This window comes from Sciurus carolinensis, chromosome 10 (assembly GCF_902686445.1).
Source record: "Sciurus carolinensis chromosome 10, mSciCar1.2, whole genome shotgun sequence".
Classification (NCBI taxonomy): Eukaryota; Metazoa; Chordata; class Mammalia; order Rodentia; family Sciuridae; genus Sciurus; species Sciurus carolinensis.
This window is the reverse complement of record NC_062222.1, coordinates 116,591,620-116,603,315: the sequence shown is the minus strand read 5'-3', so window position 1 is coordinate 116,603,315 and position 11,696 is coordinate 116,591,620. Positions and strand designations below refer to the sequence as shown.

Sequence of the window (11,696 nt, the reverse complement as noted above, 5' to 3'; positions counted from 1 at the left end):
GAGAGGCTTTGCTTTCAAGAAGACAAGGAGTGCTCAGAAAGCCTTTTCCTGCAGCTGTTTATTCTCAAATGTCACCAGTTCAAAATAGTCAGTTAGGTCACTGTGGTGTATTCTGAACTCCTTCAAAATCAATAAGAAATAAATACTTTCTCCACTTGGAATTTTACATGACTAATAATTGGAAGCACTTCTATAGACTAATTTATGGCTCTATACATTTAAACCTTGACTTGACTACATCACTCACATACGTCTGGGAGTCCATCGAAGAACAACCATTCACAGTGCACCTTTGTGCCAACACAGTGGGACATTGGGATCTTGGAAAACAAGAATATAACTATAAAAGAAAGCTAGTGTAAGCCCACAGTAATAATCTAACACTCAAATGCACCCCCATTTGAACTTTTCTTAAACAGAATCCCAAAATGTCTGTAGTATCTCTAACTCCATTTTAACAAGAAATGTGAGAAAGTGGAAGGACACATGATTGTGTAAACACACCCCTCTTGACTACTGCTCAAGGTCTTGGAAGAGGCTCTTGGGAGTGAGAGATCCTGTAAGCTTCATTAGCATCCCAGGAAGTCTTCCCTATTGGGAAACTGGACAACAATGACCAAGAAGCCTCAGAGGACAACTTTTTAGTAGCTGAAGGTTATATTGGCTTTTAGACCTTTGGAAAATACTGTTTTAGGGGAGAAAGCCATATTTTGCTCTCATCCTCTCTCCTATGTTTTAAATAACAGTGTTTTAAAATAACACTGTTTTATAACAAGAGGAGTAGTAATGCTTTCTATTTGTTAGGTGAAAAGGAAAGCTTTATATTATAGATAACATTGAAAAGGTAGGGAAAGATACTATTTTTTCTCACATACAGGTATACATGATCAGCAAAGGAAACACAAGGAGCTATTAGATCAGTGCTGAATTTAGATATATATTGTTGGTGATACATATTTTTACTAATCATTGCTTTAACAATGCAACAAAACACTTCATGTTTCCTTTATAAGTTGATCTTCACTGAAAGCTTATATTTATATTCTATTGGTGAATTTTTTCATCCAGTCATTTGGAGATGATATTGAGAATCATTTACACAGACAAAACAGGTATGAAAACAAAAATTATAAATATGAAGAACAGGTTTTAAAATATATTCATTCCATTGTGACTGAATAATACTTTATCAAATGTCCTCTTTGAAGTATTCAATTCTAAGCCAGTTATTAGGAAAAAATAAACTAGACTAAACTATATTTGCTAATGGTAAAAATCACCAGATGCAAATATATGTAGCTTTATGAACAACTTGTCTTGCCAATGGAACCATATTTCCATCTTTAACTGAATAGTACCCCTGTAGATTTATAGGAATGTATAGCTTAAACCTATAATGTCTAAATTTGATAAGCTTTTCAATTCAGTTTTACCTAGATAATTCATCAAATGCTGAAAAAAGCATTTAAAATGTACTACTAACTTATGAAGTCATTTTCAGTCTGAAGTTTATTTACGATATCCAGGTATTTTTCCTAGGTCAGATTAATGGCCAGTTTTACTTCTAGAGAACTGAACAGTGATTCAGTTCAGCTACCCATTCCCTCCCTTCATCCCTCAAGTAAAATTCTCCTTCCTCTAAAAGCAGTCCAGACCTAGTCAATGGCCTCATTCAGCCACCAGGGGGCCAAAAAGTGCAATCTTATCCGTGGTCTAGAGTCCAAGTAAAAGACATTTGGGTAAAGGTCTCAATGACAACCACATGAGTATCAGCAACCACTATTGAAAATTCATTGCTGCTGAAGTAGTCAGTCAAACTTATTATATCGCCTGGTCTCAGAACAGTCTGCATCTTATATTTTCTAAATACAGTTTGTCAAATATGTTTAAATAAACTTTTGTACCACCTGTTATTGACAACTAACATAAGAAGTGATCAAGTTAGCATAAAAAGAGGGATTAAAACATAGAAAACTAATTTATCATTTTCAACCATTCCTAGAACAAGCAAGGTCATTTGAGTATTATCTTCATTAAAATTAGATTTTTTCCTCACAAATTTTAACATACATATTATCTAGTTCAGAGCAGCAGTTAACATACCCTGCCACTGTAGAGAAGAAATGCCAAATGTGTCCTGTTTCTCCTGTGAAGGACTTTGACATGTCCAACTTGACAACAGGTATTGAAAGGGAATAGCTTCAGATGGCCCTAAGTAGGATATACTGCTTTTGATCCATCAAGAGTCTTTTCCCCAAACTCACTCCAAATTTACAAAATACTGTGATCTCCCTAAATTTATATTATTGAGAAATTATGAAATTAATATAAAGTTGATGAAGTTCATAAATTATGTTGTAAATAGAAGACATTTTTGTATGTTGTGGTAACTGACTGTATCTTTATATATGTCACATAGATTGTATATCTGTTCTATTTTGCTTATGTTTGTGCATTTAAAACATTAGAATTTGAAAAATAATCAATTGTCAATCCTTCCTAAGATCAAAGTGAAAATAACTTTTATCAAGTGTCATTTTGAAAACTAACACTTTGTTCAAATCTGAAAATCAGACAGCCTATGAGTTATCATTTGTACACTTAAAATTTATTTACAAGGGTTTCTTTTTCCTTTAAAACAGAGTTTTTACACCAGACTTATGGGAATATTTTGAGTTATCTAATAGCAGAAATCAATTTAGTTTGCAACATTTTCTTGTTCCTTTCCTTTTATTGAGATATTTTAACATAACCTACATACATGACTTCATGATTTAAACAGCACAACTTATTCTGTTTCTTGGCCAGAAAACAATGAAATAACCACTGATGCAAGCAGTTATTACTTGCTTAAAAAGAAATCTGTGGTTTCCTTATTTCATTTGCTGAGTTTTAATGTCTATCAAAAAGGCTGTTATTGCAATGAATAATTTAGCCATTTCAGTCTACTACACATTTTATTACTACAGGCATGGATTTAAAGTTACAAAATTTGCCTAAAGTTTCTCAGTCCCAAGGACTAGAATCATACTTGCTATAAGACAATATTTTTGCATAGTTATGTATGTTGTTTAAAATAATACATTAAAAGGACAATCACTTCTAAAATCATTTAGAGAAGGAAGACTGAATAAAAAGTTTGATGAAAGTAGTTAGAGAAATGGTTGATATCAAGGGCCCCGTAAACACCTCTACACAAGTATAAGAAGTCCTAGAAGAACCTTTTGAAAAAGAGGAAAGGTCAATAGATTTGGAGATCTCGGGTGTCATTTCCTCTGTTTGTCCCTTGGTGGAGTTCTTGAGTCACTTTCTCCCTTTCCGTCAAACTGCTTTATTTCTTTACAGAACTGGCTATCATGTTTACTGTATTTAACCTTTTTCTCGTATTATTGTGAATAATACTGCGTCTATTATAAATGAAAGCCCCCCTGAGATCCTATCGCTAGCACCTATTTCTTTGTACTCTTAACCTGTAAACTTTGGTTGTTACTTCTCTTCCTGTCTTTTCTTTAAGCCTAAACTACATCGAGGACTCTGAATGTTATTTTTCAGCTAAGTCACTGAAATTTCTTTACTGCAAAGCAGTTTTAAGCAAAAGAGGTTAGTAGGTAAATTTTCAAAAAGAAAGTGCCTAATATTGTAAGTTTAGGGAGAGATAGATGTCTAACATAGAATAGGAATCATTGATCAAGTTTTATTAATGGAATGGATTTCTATTTTAATTAATTTCATTATTTATACCTTGGTTGGGAAGGGACGTTTCTTGGTATTGTTTCTCTCTCCCCGCTCCCGCCCCCGCTTTCTCTCTCTCAACAGCACAGCATCCCCTGAAACATTTTGCTTTCTACACGTTATGACGTCTTATTACTCTGATCAATGCAGGTTTTAGGACACCGCTCTCATTCTTTTCAGTTTTGACTACCAAAGAAGCAGCAGCAGCAGCAACAGTAGCAGCAGCAGCAGCAGTAGCAGCAGCAGCAGCAGCAGCAAGCTCTTTAATTTATTGCAGTCGGTTACACTTTCGATCCTATTTCCTTCTGAACCTTTGCCTCTCAGGTTGAGAAGATAAATGCAGCCTGGGGTCTAAAAAGTCGGGCGGGGTTTGTGGGTGGGAGCGGAGCCGGATATCATATTCCTTTGGTGAGGTCTGGTACTAGGGGGATTAAGTCCCCCGGTTCCATTTAATGAAATTGCTGAGCACTTGTGACACTGGCTGGAAGACTGCGGAAATGGGGCGGGGGTGGGGAAACGAGTTCTCGCCTCCATTCATCCTCGGTGCCCGCAGGAGGCTGGAGTGAGAGTGTTAGTCCCTAGACAGGGGGCGGAAGAGGATTGGGAGCTCCGGCCGCGGCAAGGGCGCCCGCAGGGCTCTGCTCACCTCCCCCGCACCTTCTCCCCGCCCATTCCGTTCCAGTCTCCAAGAACCGCGCCGCGGGGCAAAGCCGCTGTCACTTCTTGGCGGCTCTGGCGGAAAGGTCGGAGCCCGGGACCACTGGGGGAGGGAGCAAAGCCAGGCGATTTCAGGGCTCGGGCAGTCTGACAGCGCTGTTCTCATGCAGCACACGTCGGACCCATTTCCCACGCTGGCTTGGCTCAGCCCCGGAGTTGGTAGGGATGAGAGTGGGGAGGGCGAGCTGGAGACTACCTCCTACTCGCAGAGGAAACCACTCCACTGTGAAGGACGCGTTACATCCCCTCCCCCTGTCATCCGGGAAGAAAAGTGCGGTGCGCGAGGGAAAAACCGCCCACTCCTTCGACCCCAGCAAATATGATCTGGCCAGGACGCACAAGAGCGGCTCGCAACTGTTCAGAGACTGAGAGGGGTGTATTCAAGTTTACGGTCTAGAGAGGGATGAGGCAGAGTACGCGTCTCTGCCCACGCGACTGTCTGAAGTTTGCAAAACCTTAGTAAAGACCGAGAGGGGAGTGAGTGCACTGCACCATATTGCCGCGCATCGGAATGCACGGCGCTAGGCCTCGGAGTGGACAAGGCTTCTCTTTCCCTTTGTGATCCGGGTCGGTGGAAAGCAGACATTCCAACAAGCCGGTATTCTTGCCAAATGTAAGGGGATTTGGCGTTACTGCCACTTAGGCTGCAGCGAAGGCGCTGCAGCGCCCGCCCCCGCCCCCGGCTGGAGACTGCGGCGGTGCACACTGAGCCTGCGCACCGGGATTTTCTCGCTGATGCTGCAGATACAGAGCTAAGAGGCTCCGGTGACGGCGGCCGGAGGGTTAGTAGGAAGGCTGGATTCTCAGCTTTATACTCGGAGGAGTCGCCGCCACTCTCGGACTGATACCGCTTTAACAGACTGGAAAACAGTTGCCAGTTTCCTGCCACATACTACACACACACACACACTTCCATTCTCCGCGTTTCCAGGATCCCCTTTAGGAAAGCTTGGAAATCTCTGCCGCCTCTCTCCTACTCTCCGCCCTCATTTCTGCTCAATGTGCTCGCCCCAACAACTGAGCGCTACATCGGCTTCTAGACTTTATTAGTATTTGTCTTGTTTAAATCATTCTGCCTCTCATCCAGGTCTAAAGAGTACCCACACCTGGACAGATAAATCAATCTCTCTCTCTCTCTCTCCCTCTCTCTCTCTCTCTCTCTCTCCCTCCCTCCCCTTTAATTTTTTTTTTTTTTAAGAGGAAACCCGTGTAAGCTTATAGATTGGGCAAAAGAGCTAAAGACCAAACAAATCCCAGCAGCAGCCCTTTTCCTCCTTTGAGGTGGTAAGAATTCTCCCCCAAAATTTCCTGCTCACTTCAACACTCAATCGTGGCAAGGGGAGGCCCTTAAAGAAATGAGGAGCAAATGGATTCATTTCAGAAAGCAAGATCAGACCTTAGATCTGATGAAGCGGTCCGTGATGGTCATGATTGAAAACTAACTGGGGAAACCTAGCATAGGAAAATAGCAGGTAAGATCTAGTGGCACAAAGTCAAAAGGAGAGAAAAGGAGCTAGGAACACTTCGGTACACAAAGTTGCCATTAAAGTTTATTTCCTTTATATCCAGATAGGTGACGCTACACTTTGCCAGTGACTCGAGACTGCTGGTTTCTGCTCAGAAAATAACATCGAGGCTTCCAACATGTGTTTTATTCCCCAGGCGCGCGCACACAAGGTCTACCCCCAAATGTAGCACGACGACAGGAATGCCAAGCATTTAAACAAAGACAGGCATCCTCCCCACCCAACCCCTACCCCATCCCAACCCTCCAAAGTCTGTGCTCACAAAACAAGGATCCCTCTCCCGCTCTCTGGAGTTTGATGTTCACTCTTCACTGCTGCAGCTCGTCATGGATTTTCAGAACACCATCCTTGCTTTCTGGACGCACGCACGCTCTCCAACCTGCCAGTAACCATGTCCTAACCCAGATGGTAAATTGCTAGCCAGAGACACTTTCGTGGGGGATTAGAAAATCGTCTTGAGAGGGAAGAGACGAAAGAGAAAGGTATCCTAATACCCGGTCGAAAGCTCACACACTCACTAGATACTAGAGGAGGAGGAAATTTACCAGAGCGAGGGAAAGAAAGCAAGTTTGCCCCCGCCCCTCTCCCCACTCTCGGAGAATGAGCGGTTGTACTAGTTGGGAAGATTAGATTTTGACTTAAAGAGGCTGAAATTGGGCACTCTCCAAGCGGCACCAGAGCTGAAGCTGGGCATTACGGAGCGCAGCGGCTGGCTGGAGCTCCCTCCCGCCTCCTTTTGCTGGGCCCTCCTCCCACGCTCGCTGTGAGTGTGTAGTTTCGGCGTTTGGACTCCTCTCACCGCCGCCGCAGCGGCAGCAGCGTCAGGGACAAGTCTGAGTCGCGAGCGAGCGAGCGTACAGCAGCAGCCACCACTTTGGGCAAACTTGCGGATTTCTGGCTCGCGGGTAGAGAACACGAGCTTTCCAGTTGCGGTTCAGTGTCTCCCAGTCGAAGCAGTCGGGGAGGCGGCGGGAGCGCCCCCACCAGACTCTCCCAGACGCGAAAGCGGACGAGACAACTGCGGAATTCACCCGCTGTGCCAGGGCACTTCCGAGACAACAGCCGACTGGCACTTTTTCTCCCCTTGGCAAACTGAATTTTTTTTTTTTTAAGCTACTTGGCAGCTGTCTCTGACTCCACCTCCCCCTCCACCCCCGCCCCAATGCCTTTGGCTTTTCTTCGGAAATCCGGACAGAATTGGGCATCGTTGTTAATTGCCATTGGGGGAGCCCGGCCGTGCGCTTTCGCCTGGTCAACGTCGCCTGTGCACGGAGCTTGACTTGCTCACCTTTGAACTGCAAAGGGATCAAGTTCAGCTCGAGTTCCCTGCATTGGGACTGGGAGGAAGGAGCAAGATCCGAGCTTAAGAGCGAGTGAGAGAGGGGGAAAGGGGAAAGGAGAGGAGGGAGGAGAGAGGAGGAGGGAGGAGAGAAAGAGGGAGGGAGGGAGGGGAGGGATCGAGAGAGAGCCGGGAGAGAGAGAGCGAGAGGCTGCAATCTCCTCCCTGAATCGCGCACAGCGCTGCAGATCCCACTGCTCCGACATGCGGGCCGAATGCAGGTGAGGAAAGGCACGGACTCTGCGGCTGCGAACCCAAACTTGGGCACCGCGCGGGCGCACGGTTCAGCCCTCGCCCCCGCGGGCGAACGGCTGCTGCGGTTTCAGGCGGCGGCTTCGTGACTAATGACCTTGCGCAGAGTTGTTAAGAAAAAAGAGAAACCCGAGCTCTCTGGGGGTGAGAAGCGACCGACTCCGGGTGTCTCTGAAGATGGCTCTGGCTGCTCTTTGGCGCGCCGGGGGAATCCGGACGCGGACCGCGCTGTGACGCTAGTAGTCTTCACTGCACCGTGCCCGAAGCGACCTGCTGGGGATTTTTTCATTCTGTTGACTGGCTCCTCCGCTGCCTGAGAGGAGTCAGAGTTGAGACTGGCTTGTTGCCCGCCCCGGAGCCTCGTGCAGGAAACGACTCACGTTTGCTTGGGCATCCATAGCCGGAGCAGGGGCTGGGTCTAGAGTGAGTGGCTGAACGTGAATTGGACTCAACTCGAGTAGCAGCAAAGACTAGCGCGGCTGGCAGGCGGGGGAGGCTGCAGGCTCCCTACCCGCCGCTTCCCGGTTCCTCCGCCCGCCTTCTGAAGCGATTCTGGCCCCTTCCGACAGAGCGGGGAACAGAGCCGGGTATCCTCACCCCGCTGCGGGGATGACTCTGGGGGGGCGCCCAACCCGCGACGCGCAGTGTCCCGTGAACTGTGAGTACTGCGACTGAACCGCGGCCGGCGAGCGGGCGATTAGCACCCATTGCATGAATTATGAAACAATAACTTTCAGAAGAAGCAGAAGGAAGAAAAAGAAGGATCTATCGCTGCCCCCACCCCATAGGCCGACTCTACACGCTGTTTTGCCCCCTCCTTCCCCTCCCTCTCGTTCCTTCCTTTCCCGGAGAGGAAAGAGGACTGGGGGGAGGGCAGGCGGTCAGCCCCGGAGGAGGGGGGCGCCGAGGGGGGCTGTGGTTAGAAGGAGCAGTAGCAGCAGCAGCAGGAGAAGATGCTGAGGATGCGGACGACGGGATGGGCGCGCGGCTGGTGCTTGGGTTGCTGCCTCCTTCTGCCGCTCTGGCTCAGCCTGGCGGCGGCCAAGCAACTCCTCCGATATCGGCTGGCGGAGGAGGGCCCCGCCGACGTCCGGATCGGCAACGTCGCCTCGGACCTGGGCATCGTGACCGGCTCGGGTGAGGTGACTTTCAGCCTTGAGTCGGGCTCCGAGTACCTGAAGATCGACAACCTCACCGGTGAGCTGAGCACAAGCGAAAGGCGCATAGACCGCGAGAAGCTCCCCCAGTGTCAGATGATCTTCGACGAGAATGAGTGCTTCCTGGACTTCGAGGTGTCGGTAATAGGGCCCTCGCAGAGCTGGGTGGACCTGTTTGAGGGTCGGGTCATCGTGCTGGACATCAACGACAACACGCCTACCTTCCCGTCTCCGGTGCTCACGCTCACGGTGGAGGAGAATCGGCCTGTGGGCACGCTGTATCTGCTGCCAACCGCCACCGACCGTGACTTTGGCCGCAACGGCATCGAGCGCTACGAGCTGCTCCAGGAGCCCGGGGGCGGCGGCAGCGGCGGAGAGGGCCGGCGCTCTGGGCCAGCCGACAGCGCCCCCTACCCAGGGGGCGGCGGGAACGGCGCGAGCGGCGGCGGCCCGGGAGGCTCCAAGCGGCGGCTGGACGCTCCAGAGGGCGGCGGCGGAACTATCCCTGGCAGCCGCAGCAGCGTGTTCGAGCTTCAGGTGGCTGACACCCCGGACGGCGAGAAGCAACCGCAACTGATCGTGAAGGGGGCGCTGGACCGCGAGCAACGTGATTCCTATGAGCTGACCTTGCGGGTGCGCGACGGCGGCGACCCGCCTCGATCCTCGCAGGCCATCTTAAGGGTGCTCATCACCGATGTGAACGACAACAGCCCCCGCTTCGAGAAAAGCGTGTACGAGGCTGACCTGGCTGAGAACAGCGCCCCTGGGACCCCCATTCTGCAGCTGCGCGCCGCCGACTTGGACGTGGGGGTCAATGGACAGATCGAGTACGTGTTTGGGGCGGCCACCGAGTCCGTGAGACGACTACTGCGCCTCGACGAGACGTCGGGATGGCTCAGTGTCTTGCACCGTATTGACCGCGAGGAAGTGAACCAGCTGCGATTCACAGTCATGGCCCGCGATCGCGGCCAGCCCCCCAAGACAGACAAGGCCACCGTGGTTCTCAACATCAAGGATGAGAACGACAACGTGCCGTCCATTGAAATCCGCAAGATCGGGCGCATCCCACTTAAGGACGGGGTGGCCAACGTGGCAGAGGACGTTCTTGTTGACACCCCCATCGCTCTGGTACAGGTGTCAGACCGAGACCAAGGAGAGAACGGGGTAGTCACCTGCACCGTGGTGGGCGATGTGCCTTTCCAGCTCAAGCCGGCCAGCGACACAGAGGGCGACCAGAACAAAAAAAAGTACTTCCTGCACACGTCGGCTCCTCTAGACTATGAGACCACTCGGGAATTCAACGTGGTCATAGTGGCGGTGGACTCTGGCAGCCCCAGCCTCTCCAGCAACAATTCCTTGGTTGTCAAGGTGGGAGACACCAATGACAACCCGCCGGTCTTCGGTCAGTCGGTGGTGGAGGTTTACTTCCCAGAGAACAACATACCTGGAGAAAGGGTGGCCACAGTACTGGCAACAGACGCTGACAGCGGAAAGAACGCAGAGATCGCCTACTCGCTGGACTCCTCGGTGATGGGGATCTTTGCTATTGATCCCGATTCTGGGGATATCCTTGTCAATACGGTGCTGGACCGCGAGCAGACTGACAGGTATGAGTTTAAAGTTAACGCCAAAGACAAAGGCATACCTGTGCTGCAAGGTAGCACCACGGTAATTGTGCAGGTGGCTGATAAGAATGACAATGACCCTAAATTTATGCAGGACGTCTTTACCTTTTATGTGAAAGAAAACTTGCAACCCAACAGCCCGGTGGGAATGGTCACCGTGATGGATGCTGACAAGGGACGGAATGCAGAGATGAGTCTGTACATAGAGGAGAACAGTAACATTTTTTCTATTGAAAATGACACAGGGACCATTTACTCTACCATGTCTTTTGATCGGGAACATCAGACCACATACACTTTCAGAGTCAAGGCTGTGGATGGGGGAGATCCCCCCAGGTCTGCCACAGCCACAGTTTCTCTCTTTGTGATGGATGAAAATGACAATGCTCCCACAGTTACCCTTCCCAGAAACATTTCCTACACTTTACTGCCACCTTCAAGTAATGTCAGGACAGTAGTAGCTACAGTGTTGGCAACAGACAGTGATGATGGCATCAATGCAGACCTGAACTACAGCATTGTGGGAGGGAATCCCTTCAAGCTGTTTGAGATTGATTCCACCAGTGGTGTGGTTTCCTTAGTGGGAAAACTCACCCAAAAGCATTATGGTTTGCACAGGTTGGTTGTGCAAGTGAATGACAGTGGGCAGCCTTCCCAGTCCACCACGACCCTGGTGCATGTTTTTGTCAATGAAAGTGTTTCAAATGCAACTGTGATTGACTCCCAGATAGCCAGAAGTTTGCACACCCCACTCACCCAGGATATAGCTGGTGACCCAAGCTATGAAATTAGCAAACAGAGACTCAGTATTGTCATTGGGGTGGTTGCTGGAATTATGACAGTGATTCTAATAATTTTAATTGTTGTGATGGCAAGGTACTGCAGGTCCAAAAATAAAAATGGCTATGAAGCTGGCAAAAAAGATCATGAAGATTTTTTTACACCCCAACAGCATGACAAATCTAAAAAGCCTAAAAAGGACAAGAAAAACAAAAAATCTAAGCAGCCTCTCTACAGCAGCATTGTCACTGTAGAAGCTTCTAAACCAAATGGACAGAGGTATGATAGTGTCAATGAGAAGCTGTCAGACAGCCCAAGCATGGGGCGATACCGATCTGTTAATGGTGGGCCTGGCAGTCCTGACCTGGCAAGGCATTACAAATCTAGTTCCCCATTACCTACTGTCCAGCTTCATCCACAATCACCAACTGCAGGAAAAAAACACCAGGCTGTACAAGATCTACCACCAGCCAACACATTTGTGGGAGCAGGAGACAACATTTCAATTGGATCAGATCACTGCTCTGAGTACAGCTGTCAAACCAATAACAAGTACAGCAAACAGGTA

General features: G+C 48.4%; 1 protein-coding gene across 9 annotated transcripts in view; it reads left to right on the top strand.

Annotated features, from left to right (window-relative positions):
* The first annotated feature begins 7,432 nt into the window (after positions 1–7,432).
* Positions 7,433–11,696, top strand: part of Pcdh7 (protocadherin 7) — a 389,130-nt gene continuing 384,866 nt past the window's right edge. For all 9 annotated transcript variants that reach the window (XM_047565814.1, XM_047565813.1, XM_047565815.1 and 6 more), the window contains exon 1: positions 7,433–11,693. In XM_047565814.1, the coding sequence (XP_047421770.1) occupies positions 8,520–11,693 (3,174 nt within the window). In that variant the 5' untranslated portion in view covers positions 7,433–8,519. The remainder of the gene's footprint in view (positions 11,694–11,696) is intronic.